We start from the raw sequence: 17,555 nt of genomic DNA on the forward strand, positions 1-17,555 counted from the left end.
ATGGATTTCTTGATTTGTGCCTTAATTCAAGGAATCGATTTTGAGTTCTCCTTAGTCATGCACGAGTTCTAGTGATGTGGATGAGTTCAAGAAGTAGTTTGACTAGTGCGAGTTTGTGGAAGACCGAGTTATTTGTCTTCTAGTGTGAGTTGGTTTGGGAACTAAAAGAATTGGAGTTAGCCTCCTAAATTTTAGGAAGGACTAGTTAACAAGTTGTGTTAACTATTGTTAACTAGGAAACCACTAGTTCGACTTTCCAAACATAGAACTTACTAACAATAGCCTATTTGAAGTGCTTATAAGGAGATTGAAGGCACAATTTGTAATCATTCTTGAGCACGAGTTTGTGAGCTTGTGAGAGGAACGAGCCAAGAAGTTTTTCTTGTGCGAATTATTGGAGGAGATTTCTCTTGGAAGTGCACACAAAAATAGGGATAAATTCCTACTTTTTAGGAGGTCAAATGTGCTAGGAAATAGGGGCCTATTTCCTAAGGATTGCGCAAGGATTTCGGGCTTGAGTGTGGGCTAGTTGAGGGAAGCAGATCAATATTCTTGCAGGGTTGTTTCAAGCCTAGTTCAAGGCTGAGAGATCAATTTGTATTCTCTATTGAAGCAAGGTTATTTGTAAGAGATTTGTAGCTTATTCTTCTTCAATAATATTCTCAAGCAAGCGAGGGTTTTCCTAGTTGGGTTCCCTAGAAAAATTGTGTTGTTCTATTGTGTGAATTGTGCTTTTATTTCTGTTCCTATTCCGCTGCAATTTGGTAGAGAAATTTTGTCTATGTGAAAATAAAATTGTTTTCAGATTGTTCATATTAGCAGATCGGAATTTTGTGGATTTTCTACATATTGCAAAGAATGTGACACCCCAATGGATCTTGTAGTGTAACTTACTAAAGATGAAGGAAAGTGATTAGTGCGACCTTGCATAGATAGTTGATATGCATCTTGATTTATGTGACCATTATTGATCTATAATTCATTATATGATTGGCATAGTAACAACATAGATGGCAAGCTCCAAGGAAAGTCATTAGAAAATAGAAAAACAATATTGAGATGTGTTGAAGGCACGGTGAATTGGTGACTGGAGGACACTGATGGGGAAGTGATTTATTTGCTAGTTGGTTTCATATAGGATGACTAGGTTGAATGTGTGTACAACAAAAAGTCTACGTATGGTCTTGCCTATCATGTCGGTTCAACTTTAACTAGTTGGAGTAGCAAGAAATAACACAGTTGCATTATCTTCAACAAAACATGAGTATAAAGGTGCACTAAATGCAACATGGGAAGATCGTTAGAAGACATTGGTTTAGTGTAGGGGAACCTATGATTCTCTTTTATTATAATCAAGACACTATACAAATGGCGCAAAATGCAGTTTTCATCAACATAATAGAAACGTTGAAGTGCATGTCTATTATTTGAGGCTACCACATGAAAACGACCAAATTTAGTTAAAGTATTGTAAGGCATTTGAACAGTTATCATATATTTTACAAAGCCTTTGAGGAAAAATAAGTTCGAAAAGTTCAAAGCAATGCTTGGTAATGGTTTCCCGTAAAGGGGGAGTGTTGGAAAATGTAATGGAAAACCTGAGCATGATAAAGGCAATGGGCATTTGGTGAAATGGGAAGTGCATGCACTTGCATTGAATTTCTTTTGATCTAAAGAGGGGGAGAGTTGTTAGTTTCTGAACCCAACACCTGGCATTTAATTCATAGCATAAACTCTCTAAATAAACACAACTTGGTTCCTAACTAAATATTTAGCGAAAGCACAATTACATAACCAATCTCAATTACATATGATAGATTTCTGCCAAATTACGACGCCTCATCTATAAATTACTCTGAACCTACTTGGGCTCCCTTCCTAGAATAACGGCCCAATTGAGGAATTACATATATAACAATAAACCTGGAATTATCCACCTGATCAAGCCCTAGATTTGTTCTTCGATCTTCCTCCGCTGATCTGGATCTATCTTGCTCGCTACTCTTGCACCTTCCTCGGACCCGACGCGTTGCAGTATCACACTCCTCTTCATTCGACACGTTGCAGTATCACACTCCTCTTCATGCGACACATTGCAGTATCACACTCCTCTTCATGAGGCTAGTGCTGTTGTATAGTGTGTTTTCCCTCTCTCCCTAGGCTTACTTTTATAATTTTACATTAAGTTAAAATTCTAATCCTAATCTCAAAGTGATTTACGACCGAGATTAGATATCACCTCACTTGAAATCAACACCTAAGATTTAAACTTACTAAAATAAATTAATTTTCATAAGTTTATATTAGCTCAATAATCCAACATATTAATAGGTATTTTTCCCTAAGTTAGACTTAGGCTAAGTTACATTAGCAACTTTCTCATACTAGAGCAAATGTTCTAAGAAGAATGTGGCCAACTTCTGCATGCCTAGACATAAGGCCTGTGCCGAGTTACAAAAATCAACACTCCTTCTTAGCGAGGGAGGTACTTCTACCCCTTGGAACTGTCTTTGATCCTAGACCTATTTTCGTTGCCCTCGCTGTCCCTCTGAACTAGAAGCCTTCTCTACCACCTGGTTTGGATAGATCCTTGAAGTCCAACTCCCCTTGGCATTGTTCCCAAAAGCCTCCTGCTCCTAGACAATCTTCTTGACAGACTTGGAGGAATCCGCCGGCTTCTCCTTCCTACCTGAACTTGAAGGCTGACTCTCTCTGAGCTGCTCAACCTTTGGAGCCTCCCACTCCTTGTTATTTGACACTCCAATGCTTCCTGCCATTGCTCATGTGCTATGTCTTTCTAGCACTTTTTTGTGTCTATCTTGATCCTTCTGGACACTCACAAAGTCTGCTGCTAATCCCCTGACTGGTACGGTCTCCCTCTAAGGGTTGACCTCTGCCAGTCCTACTGGCTACACTGTTGGTACTGTCTTTTGTACCGTGTTCTGCTAGTTGATCCTTGCCAACAGTCACAATGTGTCGCGACAGATCCCATGCCCAACGACTCCTTGCTGGCCACTGCATCCCTCAGTTACTCGATCATGCCCAGTATGGCATTCTACCTAGGGCACGATCCTTAACATTGCTTTGTGGCACCTCTTACATCGGATCTTGTCGTGATCCTTCTGTGATTAGCTTGCCCATACCCTGGATCCTGCAACTGCACGCTCAACTACTTTCCCCTGTAGCGCATGCAACCTTGTCCTGCAATGATTCCTCATGCTCTGTCTGACCATTGTGGGGTTGAACCTCTGCCTGGTCCATTGTATTGGCCTGCTCGATGGTCAACTTTGCTTGACTCCTTTGCGTGGGTTCCATTAGGACTGCCTCTCCACTCATACCTCGACCGTTTCGATCTTTGTTGGTTCTGTAAAGTGTCTGACAACCTTTGTAGCGGCTAGGTCTGCTGCCTTTTCCCTTATTGGTTACACCACTGAGTACTCAGTGGCTCCTATGTCATGATGTGACTCGAGTCTTCTCCACAACCCCTCGCAACCTGCTCTCTGAGCTCCTTATGTGTCGCTAGCTTTGACACTCTTTGGCCCTGTGTCCTTCACTGCTCGCACACGACTTCCTTTTGCAGTAGTTCCCCAATGAAAAACCATTTTGCGCTCGACTTTGATAGCCGGCGCTCTGCCAGCCGCGATGCTTGTTGCCCCGCAGCTTGCCTCGACACCCAGCCACCATCATGTTGCCTACGCCGACCACTAATTTTGTCAGCCTTTTGGTTCGATCTTGGCTGGCGGTTGGCAACTTGCACAATCGTTGTAAGCTTCGCTCTCTGACTTGTTACTCTGCCTCACTCGTGACAGTTGCCTTCGTAGCTCAACAACTATTCGTTCTGCATTGTTTTCGATCCTTGCCAACATGGCATTTCCCAACGTTCTGCGTCGTTTTCGATCCTTGCCAACATGGCATTTCCCAACATGGCTCGCCCGCTTCCAGTCGACCTACTTGTGGCTGGTCGCTATGCTTTCTCTTTCGTCAATGTGCTACGTTTTGCCATATTAACGTTAAACCCCAGAGAGCACGATGTCCCTCAATTGGTGACCTACAAATTTCTGCATGGGTTGACTATTCCGATATGGTGGCTCTAGCTTGTGCTCATCCTGACTGTTTGCATCTTCTTGTTGTGATGTTGTTGAGTGTTCTCAATGGTCCGTTGCCTGGCGACTGCCCTTCAAGTTCGCTACATCTTGCCCTAACCAGTGCGCGATCTCTCCCATTGGCCTGAGTTTGTGGCAGATGGGTTTGAAAGCCTAAGGTTGTTGGCCACCATAGCAGCTGGGTCCTCTGCAGCCCACTCAGCGGCCAACTTTATTTTATTTTATTTTAAATCTTTCTGGTCACTTTCTTTTTTGGAATTCGGTCTCTGTTTTTCTTTCGTTAGTTGATCGCACCATACATTGTACGGTATGTGATCTCGACCTTAAAAAAATTGCACCACGTATGATCACGACCAACCTGGCCCCAACGATCTAGTACGAACCTAGATTCTGTGATTTCGAGATTGGTTTTTGTCAGAGTTCCAACTCTGATGCCGTATTAGTTTTTGAATTCAACACCCAACATTTAATTCCTAGCATAAAACTTATTGAATAAATGCAACTAGGTTCTTAACAAAATATTCAATGGAAGCACAATTAAACAACCAATCTCAATCACATATGACACAGATTTATTCCCAGTCACAGTTCTTCATTAATAAATTAATCTAAAAGTACTTGGGCTCCCTTCCTAGGATAGTGCCATTGTATAGTGTGTCTTCTCCCTTTCCGTAGCCTTGCTTTTATAACTTTACATTGAGCTAAAACCCTAACCTTAACTGTAATATCCCTTTCGGGAATTTTGTGGTATTTTTCTGAGAATTTTCTTTATAAAATTTTATGCCGACATTTTCGCCAAAAACCCATGAAATTGCACCAAAATGCACCAGTAAATAACAACCTAGAAATTATACAAGCACGACAAATACATTGACAATTTGCAGAAGTAAACCTAGAAACTCAAATAACATCAGAAAATGCAGCACAAGAAATGACCCAGCTTCATTTATTATAACTTAGCATGCAGAGTACAACTGGAAATACTTGAGACAAAATAAGAAAGATGATAGTTGAGTGGACCTCCAAATATTCTGTCATGGGGCTACCAATGAAGTAGAGAACTAGGTTCTCAACTTCTCATACAAGAAGAAATATCAAATCCAAGATGTCCTCTCATGGGCCTCCTCCTCTTCTATAAATATGATGGACCCCTCTAGAACCTCCTATTTTATTATTATTTTAATCATGGAGCACTTTTCCCTCTTTTATTTCAATTAAAATATTCTTTTTAATGTGGGAAAATGGTAAATTGGCCACCATGCCTCCTCAGGTCACTGAAAATCACTTCTCAATTCAGTTCCAACGAGCTATTACACTGAGGTGTTCTACCAAGTATTCCTCCCGAAATGCCACCTTAAGCGTAATTAATTGAGTCAGGCCCATTAATAACTTTGTTTTTTGAAAGTTGTTGGAATGCAATGGAACAAAAGGAAAATTGTGCGGATGATGGAATATACCAAGAGAATGTCATCGGACCTCATAAAAACTCCTCAAAACCCCTCCAAAGGCCCCTGGGCCCACTGAGGACGCCAACCTGCACTTGTGACCTATCTGCCCCCAACTCTGAAAGTCCATCCTATCCATGCCATAAGGAACACCGAAAAAAGGAACATTACAAATCCTCCTACCCCAAGATTGCTTGTCCTCAAGCAATCTAAACCTGTGGACTAGTTCGTTGGCCCAATGTAACTAAGACCCAATGCCTGGATCGCATACAAACCATTGGGTGATGGTATGCCTCTGTGTCAACCCACCATCAATGGACCCCTCAATGCCCAGATCCTAACCCGATCTCTGACTGAACCTGTCATCAACCAATCCTCCTGGATCCCAATGCCACCAAGAACAAGTATCAATGCTCCATGGCTCCTGTTGTGCTATAACTCCAACCATGAGTGTTGCTCCATCCGCCACGTGCCAACTCATCACCTCTCTCCAATTCAACCCTTGGCATAGGCCAAGGTCAATCTCACCATGCTGATGTTGTGCTGAAATAATGGTGAGTGGCCAACCTACATCCTACTGCCAACTGGAGGATGTAGTTTCCCTCACATCTAAGGGCTTTTGACTAAAAATGATCCTCCATCAATAGGGTACCAACTCATGATCTCTCGCCAATCCAATGCACAGACACCTGTGTAAGAAACAAGTCGACTAGGCTGATATGGGTCTTTGCTCAACTCTGGATGCTCTACCTGGTCAATCAACAAGATCTGTCTAAGGAAACCTGCCCCTTGCTCTAAGACAGTCGGGCGCCTAAGATGCCACAAAAAATTTATGCATGATGTCGATTTCTATGGCGTCTAAGTAAAACACCCATGATCATAGTTGACAAAGGGATTTTGAATTTGACGCCCAACTCTGCATTATATCTGACACAACCTTGGTCTAGAGTCCCTTTCGATCAACCGAAACTCCCTTTCATCAGGATAAAATACTATGCCCCAGACTTATCTTCGATTCAAACTCGCTATGAACATAGCTAGTCATACTGTTTTTGTCCCTTGCACTCTGCAATTGCGTGTAGTGATTACGCCATCGTTCTCATCACTCAATTGCATTAGCGGAGCGTTACACTTACTAGTTTGGGGAGTGCAATATGACTCTATGCACACAATGTTGTCACCGGAGTGCACGCAATCCACGCATTAAGAGATTGTCACTCAGCCCCTTGTATGCAGACAACTCGGCCCCAATTTCCAGCCTTGAGCTGGCTTGGCTTCAAAGTCACGGCCCTTGTGCAATTTATAGCATTGGCCCTTGAGCACCCAATGACCTGACATTAGGGCAATCAACAAACAATGATGTAATGACTTGGATCAACTGTCCTCCCACAAATTTGCAATGGCACCAACTGCCGTTGAAATTCCTAGCTGCCGAAGTGAGCTTGATCAGCCGAAAATTGGTCCATCGACACATAATCATGCCCATAAGATCTTGCTCGGCTGAGACGAGAGAATTATGTCCAGAATGCAATTTAAACACTCGCTGTAATGTAATGTCCTACTGATCCACCAATTTGTTCACTGACTACCGTTGACCCCTTTGACCACAAATTTGACCAAATAAAATAGTTGACGTTTGCATACATAGAGACACGTCTTATCAATGGTCTCACAATATGCAAAATTCTGGCACGATACTTCGATTTCGGTCCTTCCACCTAACAAGGATGCAGTCCCTCTTTGAGATCACCACCAAGTCAACCCATGAGCTCGACCCTTGGCTCATGCAGCTTCACAAATTTCCATTCTTGGTCGTGATTAACAAGGAATGCGACAAAAAAACATCCTAGCTGCTACTCACGCCCTCAACGACTTTTGACTGAATTGGCCAAACTTTTGAATGACAATATCAACCCTTTTAATTCGGCTCCCTTTTAGAATAAAATATTTCGGCGTTTCAATAAGGTGGCCAAAGTATTATCCAGTTCGTTGCCCCTTTGTGAACGATTTAATCTTTCGACACCTTTTTTAATAATCTTGGCAAGATGAAATATTGGGCCAAAACATTAACTCAATAATTGTTGGATAGTTAATAAATGTAAGACAATTTCACCTTCAAGAAGATATCTTTAGTAAATTTGATCATGATATTTCCTTGAAATTGATCTGCGTTAAACCCTCAGGCTGGCAGGATGCACAACTTTGATACCATTGTAATATCTCTTTTGGGAATTTTGTGGTATTTTTCTGAGAATTTTCTTTATAAAATTTTATGTTGGCATTTTCGCCAAAAAACCCTCAAATTTGCACCAAAATGCTCCAGTAACTAGCAACCTAGAAATTATACAAGCATGACAAATACATTGACAATTTGCAGAAGTAAACCCAGAAACTCAAATAACATTAGAAAATGTAGCACAAGAATTGACCCAACTTCTTTTTTTTATAATATAGCATGCAGAGTACAACTAGAAATATTTGAGACAAAATAGGAAAGATGATAGCTAAGTGGACCTCCAAATATTCTGCTGATATACTGATCCTGATCTCTCAAAACTCCACAACCACTGCCACTGAATCAACTGAAAGACGATGAAGCACCAATTGAGGACCTGAATGATCCTCACTCCAATATCCCTGAAGCTCTATGAAACTCCTGGATGAAGTCTCCTCAAAGAGAGTTGGGTTTCATCCAACACTCAACAACATACGCGAGGGTTTCCGTCCTGGGGCTACCAATGAAGTAGAGAACTGGGTTCCCAACCTCTCATACAAGAAGAAATATCAAATCCAAGATGTCCTCTCACGAGCCTCCTTCTCTTTTATAGATCTAATGGACCCCTCTAGAACCTCCTATTTTATTATTATTTCAATCATGGAGCACTTTTCCCTTTTTTATTTCAATGTGGCCACCATGCCCCCTCAGGTCACTGAAAATCACTTCTAACCATCCCATCATGTAGATCTTCTTGCCCTGGTTCCAATGAACTATTACACTAAGGTGTTCTGTCAAGTATTCCTCCCGAAATGGCACCTGTGACCTTAAGTGTAATTAATTGAGTCAGGTCCATTAATAACTTTTTTTTTGAAAGTTGTCGGAATGCAACGAAACGAAAGGAAAACTGTGCGTATGATGGAATATACCAAGCGAATGTCATTGGACCTCATAAAAACTCCTCAAAACCCCTCCAAAAGCCCCTGGGCCCGCTGAGGACGCCAACCTACACCTGTGACCTGTCTGCCATCACCTCATAATGCCAAGAGAACACCAGTCAAATAGCCCCAAAGTCCTGGTTGTATTAAGACAGTATGCAAGTACAAAATGGTAGAGTTTCCTCAAGCCCAATAGCTTATTACATGATATCATATGAGAGCCCATGGCTCTATTATATAGAGAGTTTGGAGAAAATCCCATTGAAGAATGACAATGACAAATGGCATTGGAGCCTATCCCAATGTAGAAGTGATTAAACAAGTGGCATGAGGTGACAATCTCAAAGAGAAATTTGAATTTGTTGAATGGAGCTTCAATGCCAAATGTAAAAATCAAATTCTGGCAAGTGGACATCATTTTCTTCTTCTCTTATGTCTCAATTCGAATTTTATGATAGAATGACAAGTGTATATGGGTGGTAATCCATGTGGGGACAATTTCCCACAAAAATCTCCACCAAATATTCTCCCAAATCCTTTCAAATGTGCATGAAATTCACAAATTCGAATTTCCAAGTAAGCAGTTTTCTCATTTAATGCCATAAATTCGATTTTATTTGAGCACATGTCATTTCCTTGATTTTTGGAGTCCACATCACCTTGAGACTTCACTTTAACTTCCTAATAATTTTCCACCTCATTTCCACAACATTTAGCATTTGTGGATATTTATTTTTCTCCATTTATTATTTATTGCCAGATTTCCCATTAAACTTAGGAAAAGTGGGTTTTGAGGATTAAAAACACATTTTTAACCCATCAATGTGTGTCATAGTAGAAATTTGAGGGTGAGAGGTGCAAATTTCATTATTCATACCTCATATAACTTTTCTAGACATCACTTATTACATTACAAGTACAATTTTTATTGCAATTTCCATAGTGCGGAAAATCTAAAAATTAAAAAAATGACTACTTAGACCTAACCAAATTCCACGATTTTTTTTGTGTGATATAGTGTGGTAATATATATCGACTCTAGACACTAAGATGTGTTAGGGGCTCAACCTTCAAACCGTCACCCCGACTTTGGGGTAAAAAGTGAGTGAAAAACCCAAAAAGGGATAATTAACCAGATAAAAAAAACACTTCAAGGTGTACTTGTTTGCTGATTGAGTCCCAACATCTTAGGCTTGTTACAGACTCAAAACTTATAATTACTAGTATCACTTATTACAATTCTCCGCAGGGTGTGGAATTTGGATACAAAAAAGATGATGAGAAATAGAAGTAGAGTTTAAAAGCTCTTTTTGACAAATGATCTCTGATGGTACAAGTGTCCTTTGGATCATCCTTAGGCATGAAGTCTTCATATAATCATCAGGTGCCAGTCTAGTGGTCAACACATCCTATCCATGGCATAAGGAACACCAGAAAAAGGAACATTACATTAACCTTAATCTCAAATTGATTGACCATTGAGATTAGATTTCGCTTCACTTGAGATCAATCGCTGTGAACTTACTACAGTATATTACTCTACTTTTCCCAAGTTTTTATTAGCTCAAGAAGGCAACATATTAATATGTATTACATCAGCAACCTGTTCACAACTGAGCAAGTGTTCTAAGGAGAATGAGAGCGACTTCTGCCCACCTAGACACAAGGCCTGTGTAGAAGTACCAGCCTAAGCTACAAAAATCAACAAGAGCCACTAGGTTAAATGGGGTTTTAGATCTTATTACGTTAACTTTATGGCTGTTGATTATTAAGGTACTCACTTGGATTTCAGATCAAGTTTTCTAGCAAATTAGCATATGAAACTAAACTAACAAACTAAGGTTAATTTACCGGGGATTCCTTTGGTGAGCTAGAAAGCCCAATGTTGAAAAAGATGAAGATAAGTGTGGAAGAATCTTGCCTGGAATTTGCTGCTGTAGGTACTGAATCTACTTGGGATGAAGAAGAGAGTTGTGACATATATCCAAGAGTACCGCTCTCGATGATCCTACACATGAAGTTCAACATTTCTTTAAAACTAGAATTGTAGCTGATCTCCAATATATATATATATATATTAACACAAAAGTTAAATCAATGAAAGCGTGGAGGAGAAAGAGCCAAGTGATAGATTAATGATAGGTTATTAACTTATTCCTGTGTGAAGAGTTCTTACACTTTTTGATCTTTCTATTCCTCCACTTTTGATTTTTCCTTTTTGGGCAAAACCTTGTTTGGCATCTTGTTCATCTAGTCAGCTATGCCTCATGACCACTCAGGTTTTGAAAGAAGTGGCAGCAGAACAAATATTGTCTCTCCACGAATGAATAAGACAATAGTTCATACGCTCATCATAAGAGAAACAACAGGATGATGCAGAAAAGTATATATATTTCTAGTAGTGCAAGTAAATGGAAGGATCGGATCTCCACTTCTTGAGTCTTTCCCTACATATCTGTTATATATTTATAAATGAAAATAGGTTGACACCATAACCGACTAGCTACTTATGTTGCCTATGTCAACTAGTGATGCTGGCATCGTAGCATAACTGACATGGACGTGACTAAGTTGAGTCATATATGTCAACCATTTGACACTGTCACCAATCCTTTCTCATTCTTTTTAACCAGCTCAAAACAGACTAATTTTTTTTTCTCTACTCCTACTAGTTAAATAAACATGCCAACTTAACAGCCTAGGTATTTATCCAATCACAACATCTGTGTGGACATTGCTGACTTTTTCTCTCTCATCCACTGTCATAAAACCAGCATAATGCTTAATTGAATTTCTCTGAGACTACTAGTATATTTATCTTTGAAAACCACATTTGCAAAGTCCCCCTTAGTCAGGATTAGTGTAATAAGGATACGAATGCTTCTACGTTAATAGAGACAAAGATGTCTATCAAAAATAATAACGTATTGGATAATTAAAAGATTGATTGGATGAGAACTTGAGGATAGCCCTGAGTATAAATATACTCAAAGGGGTATCTCTATGTGGAGTCATGAATTTTCATTGGTACGCTCTTTACCCTTTATTATTAATGTAAAATTGTTATTATTGGTATCTTTGTTATATATTCATTATGATCTATATTCATTACAATTAGACCAGCATGTTGTAACAACAATAGTGATTATACATTTGGTGACTTCATTCATGCTTATTGATGCTAACTGTGTGGCTGACCAGTCACACCATTAGCCTGATTACAGCTTGACTATGATTTGACTACTTACTAATTTACTGTAATGGTGGCCCATAAAACATTGTGGCAATGCCAGTGAAATACATGAGAAGATTAAATAAAACCATTTGCAAGGAAAAAGATTGATCATGAGCATTTTATGTTCATGTACCCATATGTTTATAGACCATTTTCAAGATGAATCTGACAATAGAAAAGTGGGGTTTCCTTTTTTTCAATGCAGAAGTGGCTGTGATGGCATCTGTTGCGTTTCTTGTAATCTTGTTCAGCATACAGAGGTTTGGCACTAGCAAAGTGGGACTTGTTTATGGCCCAGTTCTATTCATATGGTTTCTTTCCCTTGGGCTGGTTGGTCTCTACAACATTATTTCATATGACAATAGTGTTTTCAAGGCGTTCAATCCAGTCTATATCTATTACTTCTTTTCGAGTAATCCAAATCGAGCATGGTTTTCTCTTGGAGACTGTTTGTTGTGCATAACATGTGATTGAAACTGAAACCTACTATTCTTGTCTATGTTCTATCTCTGCATTGAATAACTAAAGTCTGGAATCGCCAATAAAATTTGCACTATTATTCTGATTCACAGGAGCTGAAGCAATGTTTGCTGACTTGGGTCACTTCTCAGTGAGATCTGTCCAGGTAAGCTTAGAGCTTAAAGAAGCTCATTGTAGAGCATGACAACTTCAGGCTACTGTAAGGGTTTCTTTTTGAGCAGCCATACTTTTCTGTAAAGGTTTCTTTCAAGCAGGCATACTTTTCTTTCAAGTTCAGGGAACTGCAGTAGTACAACTTTATATGGATTTGGTTTTTCACCTTGAGTCTTCCCCATAGTTTGTGCTTTTTTGCCTTTCAATGCTAGTATAATCTTATGAATAAATGTTGGCTGCAGATAGCCTTCACATTTTTGGTGTTCCCATGTCTGTTACTCGCATATATGGGCCAAGCTGCATTTCTTATAACAAATCCAAGCATGGCAGAACGAGAATTCTACGCTTCAATTCCAGGCAAGGTTCAATCAGTTTCTGTATTAACAACATGCATAGACTTTGTAGCATGTTTTTCATGGATTATAAGCATGTTTTGAAATGGAAAAATCATTCTTATACTTGAAATGCATCACAGGTTCCTGTATTCTTAGCAGTTATTCATAATACCAATTGTGGTTGTGCTCGTCTATATAGTTCATATTGCCTTTTGACTGATGAGTAGATATATTTTTCTCATATCCAAATCATTCAGCTGGTGCGTTCTGGCCAATTCTTGTGCTAGCCACTACTGCTGCTTTGATCGCAAGTCAAGCTATGATTTCAGCAACATTTTCATGTATCAAACAGTCAATGGCTCTTGGTTGCTTCCCCAGGCTTAAAGTCATACACACCTCAAAGCGGTTTATGGGCCAGGTCTACATTCCAATCATAAACTGGTTCCTGATGATTCTTTGCATCATTGTAGCTGCCACCTTTAAGGGCACAAATGAGATAGGAAATGCATATGGTAAGTCTTATACAAAGACATGAATTTGATTTATTAGTACTAAGTTCTAACAATAGTCAGCATTTACTAGCATACACAATTTATAACACCATTACAGAGTAATATCTCATCCAATAAGTAAATTTCATGGAAAACAGCTAGTAGAACCTTGAAATGAATATCACTCTTTAGTACAAATGTGCTGACATAGAGACATGTTGCAGGAATTTCTGAGGTGGGAGTAATGATGGTGACCACAGTGTTAGTGACTATTGTCATGCTTCTGATATGGCAAACCAACCTATTCTTGGCACTTTGTTTCCTGGTTTTCTTTCTAACCATTGAACTAACTTATTTTGTAGCTGTATTGATGAAAGTGAGTGATGGTAGTTGGCTCCCATTGGTTTTAGCCTCCTCCCTCCTTTTTGTAATGTACATCTAGAACTATGGAAGTGTCCTAAAGTATCAAAGTGAAGTCAGGATGAAAATCTCAATGGATTTGATGCTAGAGCTCGGTTCAAATCTTGGCACAGTAAGAGTTCCTGGAATTGGGTTGGTCTATAATGAACTCGTTCACGGAGTTCCAACAATATTTGGGAATTTTGTAACAAGTCTCCCAGCTATTCATTCCACCATAATATTTGTATGTATCAAGTATGTTCCAGTTCCTATTGTGACACAAGGTGAGCGCTTTCTATTCAGACGAGTCTGTCCAAGAAACTACCACATGTTTCGATGTATTGCAAGGTATGGTTACAAAGATGTCCGAAAGGAGAATCATCAAGCCTTCTAACAACTACTTATTGAAAGTCTTGAAAAGTTTCTCCGTAGGGAGGCTGAAGATTTCTCATTGGAGAGTGATGATCAGTATACTTCAGAATCAGAGAATGAAACAAAGGATCCTAAACTACTAGGAGAAATAAGCTGCAGCCCCGATTCCCTGGAGGCACCCCTAATGGGAAATTACAGGGGTTCAAGGAATTTCTTTGCTCCTCCAGAGTCACTACCAGAAGCTAGTACCTCATCAGGGTTGCCCACAAGTGTTGTGCCTATGGATGATCAAAGTCTTGAGTATGAGCTTTCATCCATGCATAAAGCCAAAGAATTAGGAGTTGTATATCTCTTGGGTCATGGAGATATTAGAGCTAGAAAGGATTCTTGGTTTATCAAGAAATTGGTTATTAATTACTTCTATGCTTTTTTGAGGAAAAATTGCAGAGCAGGAATTGCAACACTACGTGTTCCTCACACTAATCTTCTGCAGGTTCGCATAACTCACATGGTGTGAGATCTTGAAGCTACAGAGTTGCAGACTTTAAGCTTGCCCAAAAGGATCAACAAAAGAATGCTTCTGCATAGGATGTGATGAGAGAAATGGGAGAATCTGGTGACAGAAAACACATTGAAATATAACATTGAACTGCACATTGGATTTGCATCTGCTGCTCCATAAACCATATCTAACTGTATTTGATAGGAAATCATAAAGATTTTGACTTTAGGATATGGCAGTTGAGGGGAATGCAACATTTGCTACTTGTCATATAGTGATGTTCAATTTAATTGCCTTCAGTATCTACCATCAGGCTGATGCCCCAGTTCTCCACATCTGATGATGATGCAATTGCTAGCCTGAACAACTGAAATCTATCCATACTTGAGGCTTTCTTTGGTTAAGGTTTCATGCTAGAAGTCGAAAGCAAAAGTGAAATCAGTTTATTTATGTTTAGAAATTCAGGTTTTAAGCCTTCTAGTATACTTATTTCTTTGAATATTTCTTAATTGATGAAATATAGAATATATCTTTGGACAAAGGAATTTTTATGTCTCAATACTAACAAAAGTTTTGTCAGGAAGCAATCAAATGGACAGAATCTAAATTGCTCTATGTAATGCATTATTAGGACTTCTGTGGGCATAATGGAGGTGTCCGCAAAAGGTATTCTCATGCATTTTCAGATGTTAGGTGTACACAGAATGGGTTTGAGGTGAAAAGTTGCATGGGCTTAGACAACAAAATTGTGCTCCATTTCCAACCTTACTTCACATTTTATCACTTCAACCAAATTTGCAGAAATGTTAAGCTGAAATCCAATATAATGTCAAAACAATGTGAACAAATTACGAGATATTCTGGTTAGCCAGATGTTAGGTGTACACAGAATGGGTTTGAGGTGAAAAGTTGCATGGGCTTAGACAACAAAATTGTGCTCCATTTCCAACCTTTTATGCAAGTAAATAATTATTTATTAACAGGGTTACTTCACATTTTATTACTTCAACCAAATTTGCAGAAATGTTAAGCTGAAATCCAATATAATGTCAAAACAATGTGAACAAATTACGAGATATTCTGGTTAGTACCATACAAAACCCAACAAATGCCTAACACAATTTGTCATCTAATACTTGCTTAATGATGGTGCATTAAGTTATTAATAAGCACTTTAGTGAGTGGAATATACTGAAGTTATTTAACCTCCCTCTCTCATCTGTCATGTATGTATTGTAACTTTTGAAATATTGAATAATATATGAAATACGTCTTTCTCTCTTCTATTTTTCCGTCCATCCTTCTATGTGTGTAAACCTCATATGTTACCATAGCCAGGTTCAGAGGAAGCCAAGTAAGAAGCCGGGGAAGACCTTAGATAAGTGATGAAGCGAACGGAGCAAGGAACCACAATCACACACAATTGGACAGAAGCAAGGAAATTCAAATTGATTCGGGCACTTAGATAAGTTCTTTTTTGGGTTTGTTTTTTGTGTTCTGGTTCTTTTTTTAATTTTTATTTTTTCGTATATTGCAAATAAAGTTCAGTTTGGAAGGCATTTGTTGGACGCTATGGAGCCCGTTGGAGTAACTAGGTTTGTTTTGTCAAGAGTCGTTGTAAGTGAATATCCATCCATGAGGGGAGTCACCATCTATGTGAATTAAAAGATGTTGCGAATAGCCTTGGTTGGCGCCACTGGAAGTCACAGAATATGTACGTAGCCGCCAAAGACAAGAATCCAGTTGAATCAGAAGACAATGATGTTTTTATTATCTGATGTGGGGATTCGATCAGTGGCACCATGAAGAGCAACAACCCCGTGATGTCATCTGGGGTAGCCTTAGGTAGCCTGCGTGAGGATTGGAGACCATGCATTGTTCTGTGCTTGAGGATTCAAGAATAACCCCATCTGTTGTCGTGTGGAGTAATTTGCGTGAGGGTTGTCAGAGTGATCTGCAATTGATCAGAAGTGAGGCTCTGTAAGCCTCACCTCTCAGCATAATCTTCCAAAAACCCACAATTTGCGTGAGGGTTGTCAGAGTGATCTGCAATTGATCAGAAGTGAGGCTCTGTAAGCCTCACCTCTCAGCATAATCTTCCAAAAACCCACTCAGAAATAAATGAATCAAATACAATCACACAACAATATAATAAGACAATCACACACAACTTAATAATATTCGCTTGTATTATCACGAGGCTTGATGTTGTGAGTTGTCGAATAGGAAAAAGCTAAATACATGATTTTAGGTATTGCTTTTCTTGACATAAGTTGCCTAGGATTAGATATTTCTTTCCTCAATAGATGTTACTATTATGAGGCATGTAACTTGTCTGCTCAATATCTGCTAGTTTAGATGGAAAGCTTCCCCTGCTTTCCGCCTCCCAGTTTAAGTGTGAAGGCATGGTTGAAATGATTTTTGGATGTTGTTGAGTTGATGTGGCCTGGTTCCGTACCCCACCCCTAGATAGCCTGGGGTGGGAAGGAAAGTCTCCAAATGAACCCAAGCCAAATGTTGCTGTGTTGACTGTTGATGAAGTAGTAGGTGCCTACATAGCTTGGGGTGGGAGCACACGTCTCCAAAGGAAGCCAAGCCAGATGCTGTTATGTTGAATGTGATGAATGTGAAGCAGGGGCATACTAAGACGGGTTGGGAGAGTACATCTCCAAAAGGAACCTGCTCTGAATGTTCCTCTTGATATAAAAACTCATGGATTTTGGGTGGGGTATGGAACTATGCCACACTAGAGATATCCCTGAACTATAAATGTGTTGCAGACTTCTAACAAAATTGGCCATGTGTGTTGTAGATGTTGTGATGAGGTACAGGAACTGAGACTAAAAAAATGAGTAGATGAACAACTTGAGAAGAAGAGTGGGTGTTG

The 17,555-nt window shown here is 39.5% G+C and overlaps 1 protein-coding gene across 1 annotated transcript in view; it reads left to right on the forward strand.

Annotated features, from left to right (window-relative positions):
• The window catches only part of LOC149238986 (putative potassium transporter 12), a 156,554-nt gene extending 141,345 nt beyond the window's left edge, over window positions 1–15,209 (forward strand). The window contains 5 exon segments of the mRNA XM_089373278.1: window positions 12,142–12,400; window positions 12,507–12,561; window positions 12,812–12,926; window positions 13,162–13,416; window positions 13,620–15,209. Coding sequence (XP_089229404.1) covers window positions 12,142–12,400; window positions 12,507–12,561; window positions 12,812–12,926; window positions 13,162–13,416; window positions 13,620–14,683 — 1,748 coding nt within the window. The 3' untranslated portion in view covers window positions 14,684–15,209.
• Window positions 15,210–17,555: the final 2,346 nt, after the last annotated feature.

The sequence above is a fragment of the Pinus tabuliformis genome, chromosome 8, assembly GCF_031772625.1.
Source record: "Pinus tabuliformis cultivar Carrire ecotype Pingquan chromosome 8, CPIR1, whole genome shotgun sequence".
Lineage (NCBI taxonomy): Eukaryota > Viridiplantae > Streptophyta > Pinopsida > Pinales > Pinaceae > Pinus > Pinus tabuliformis.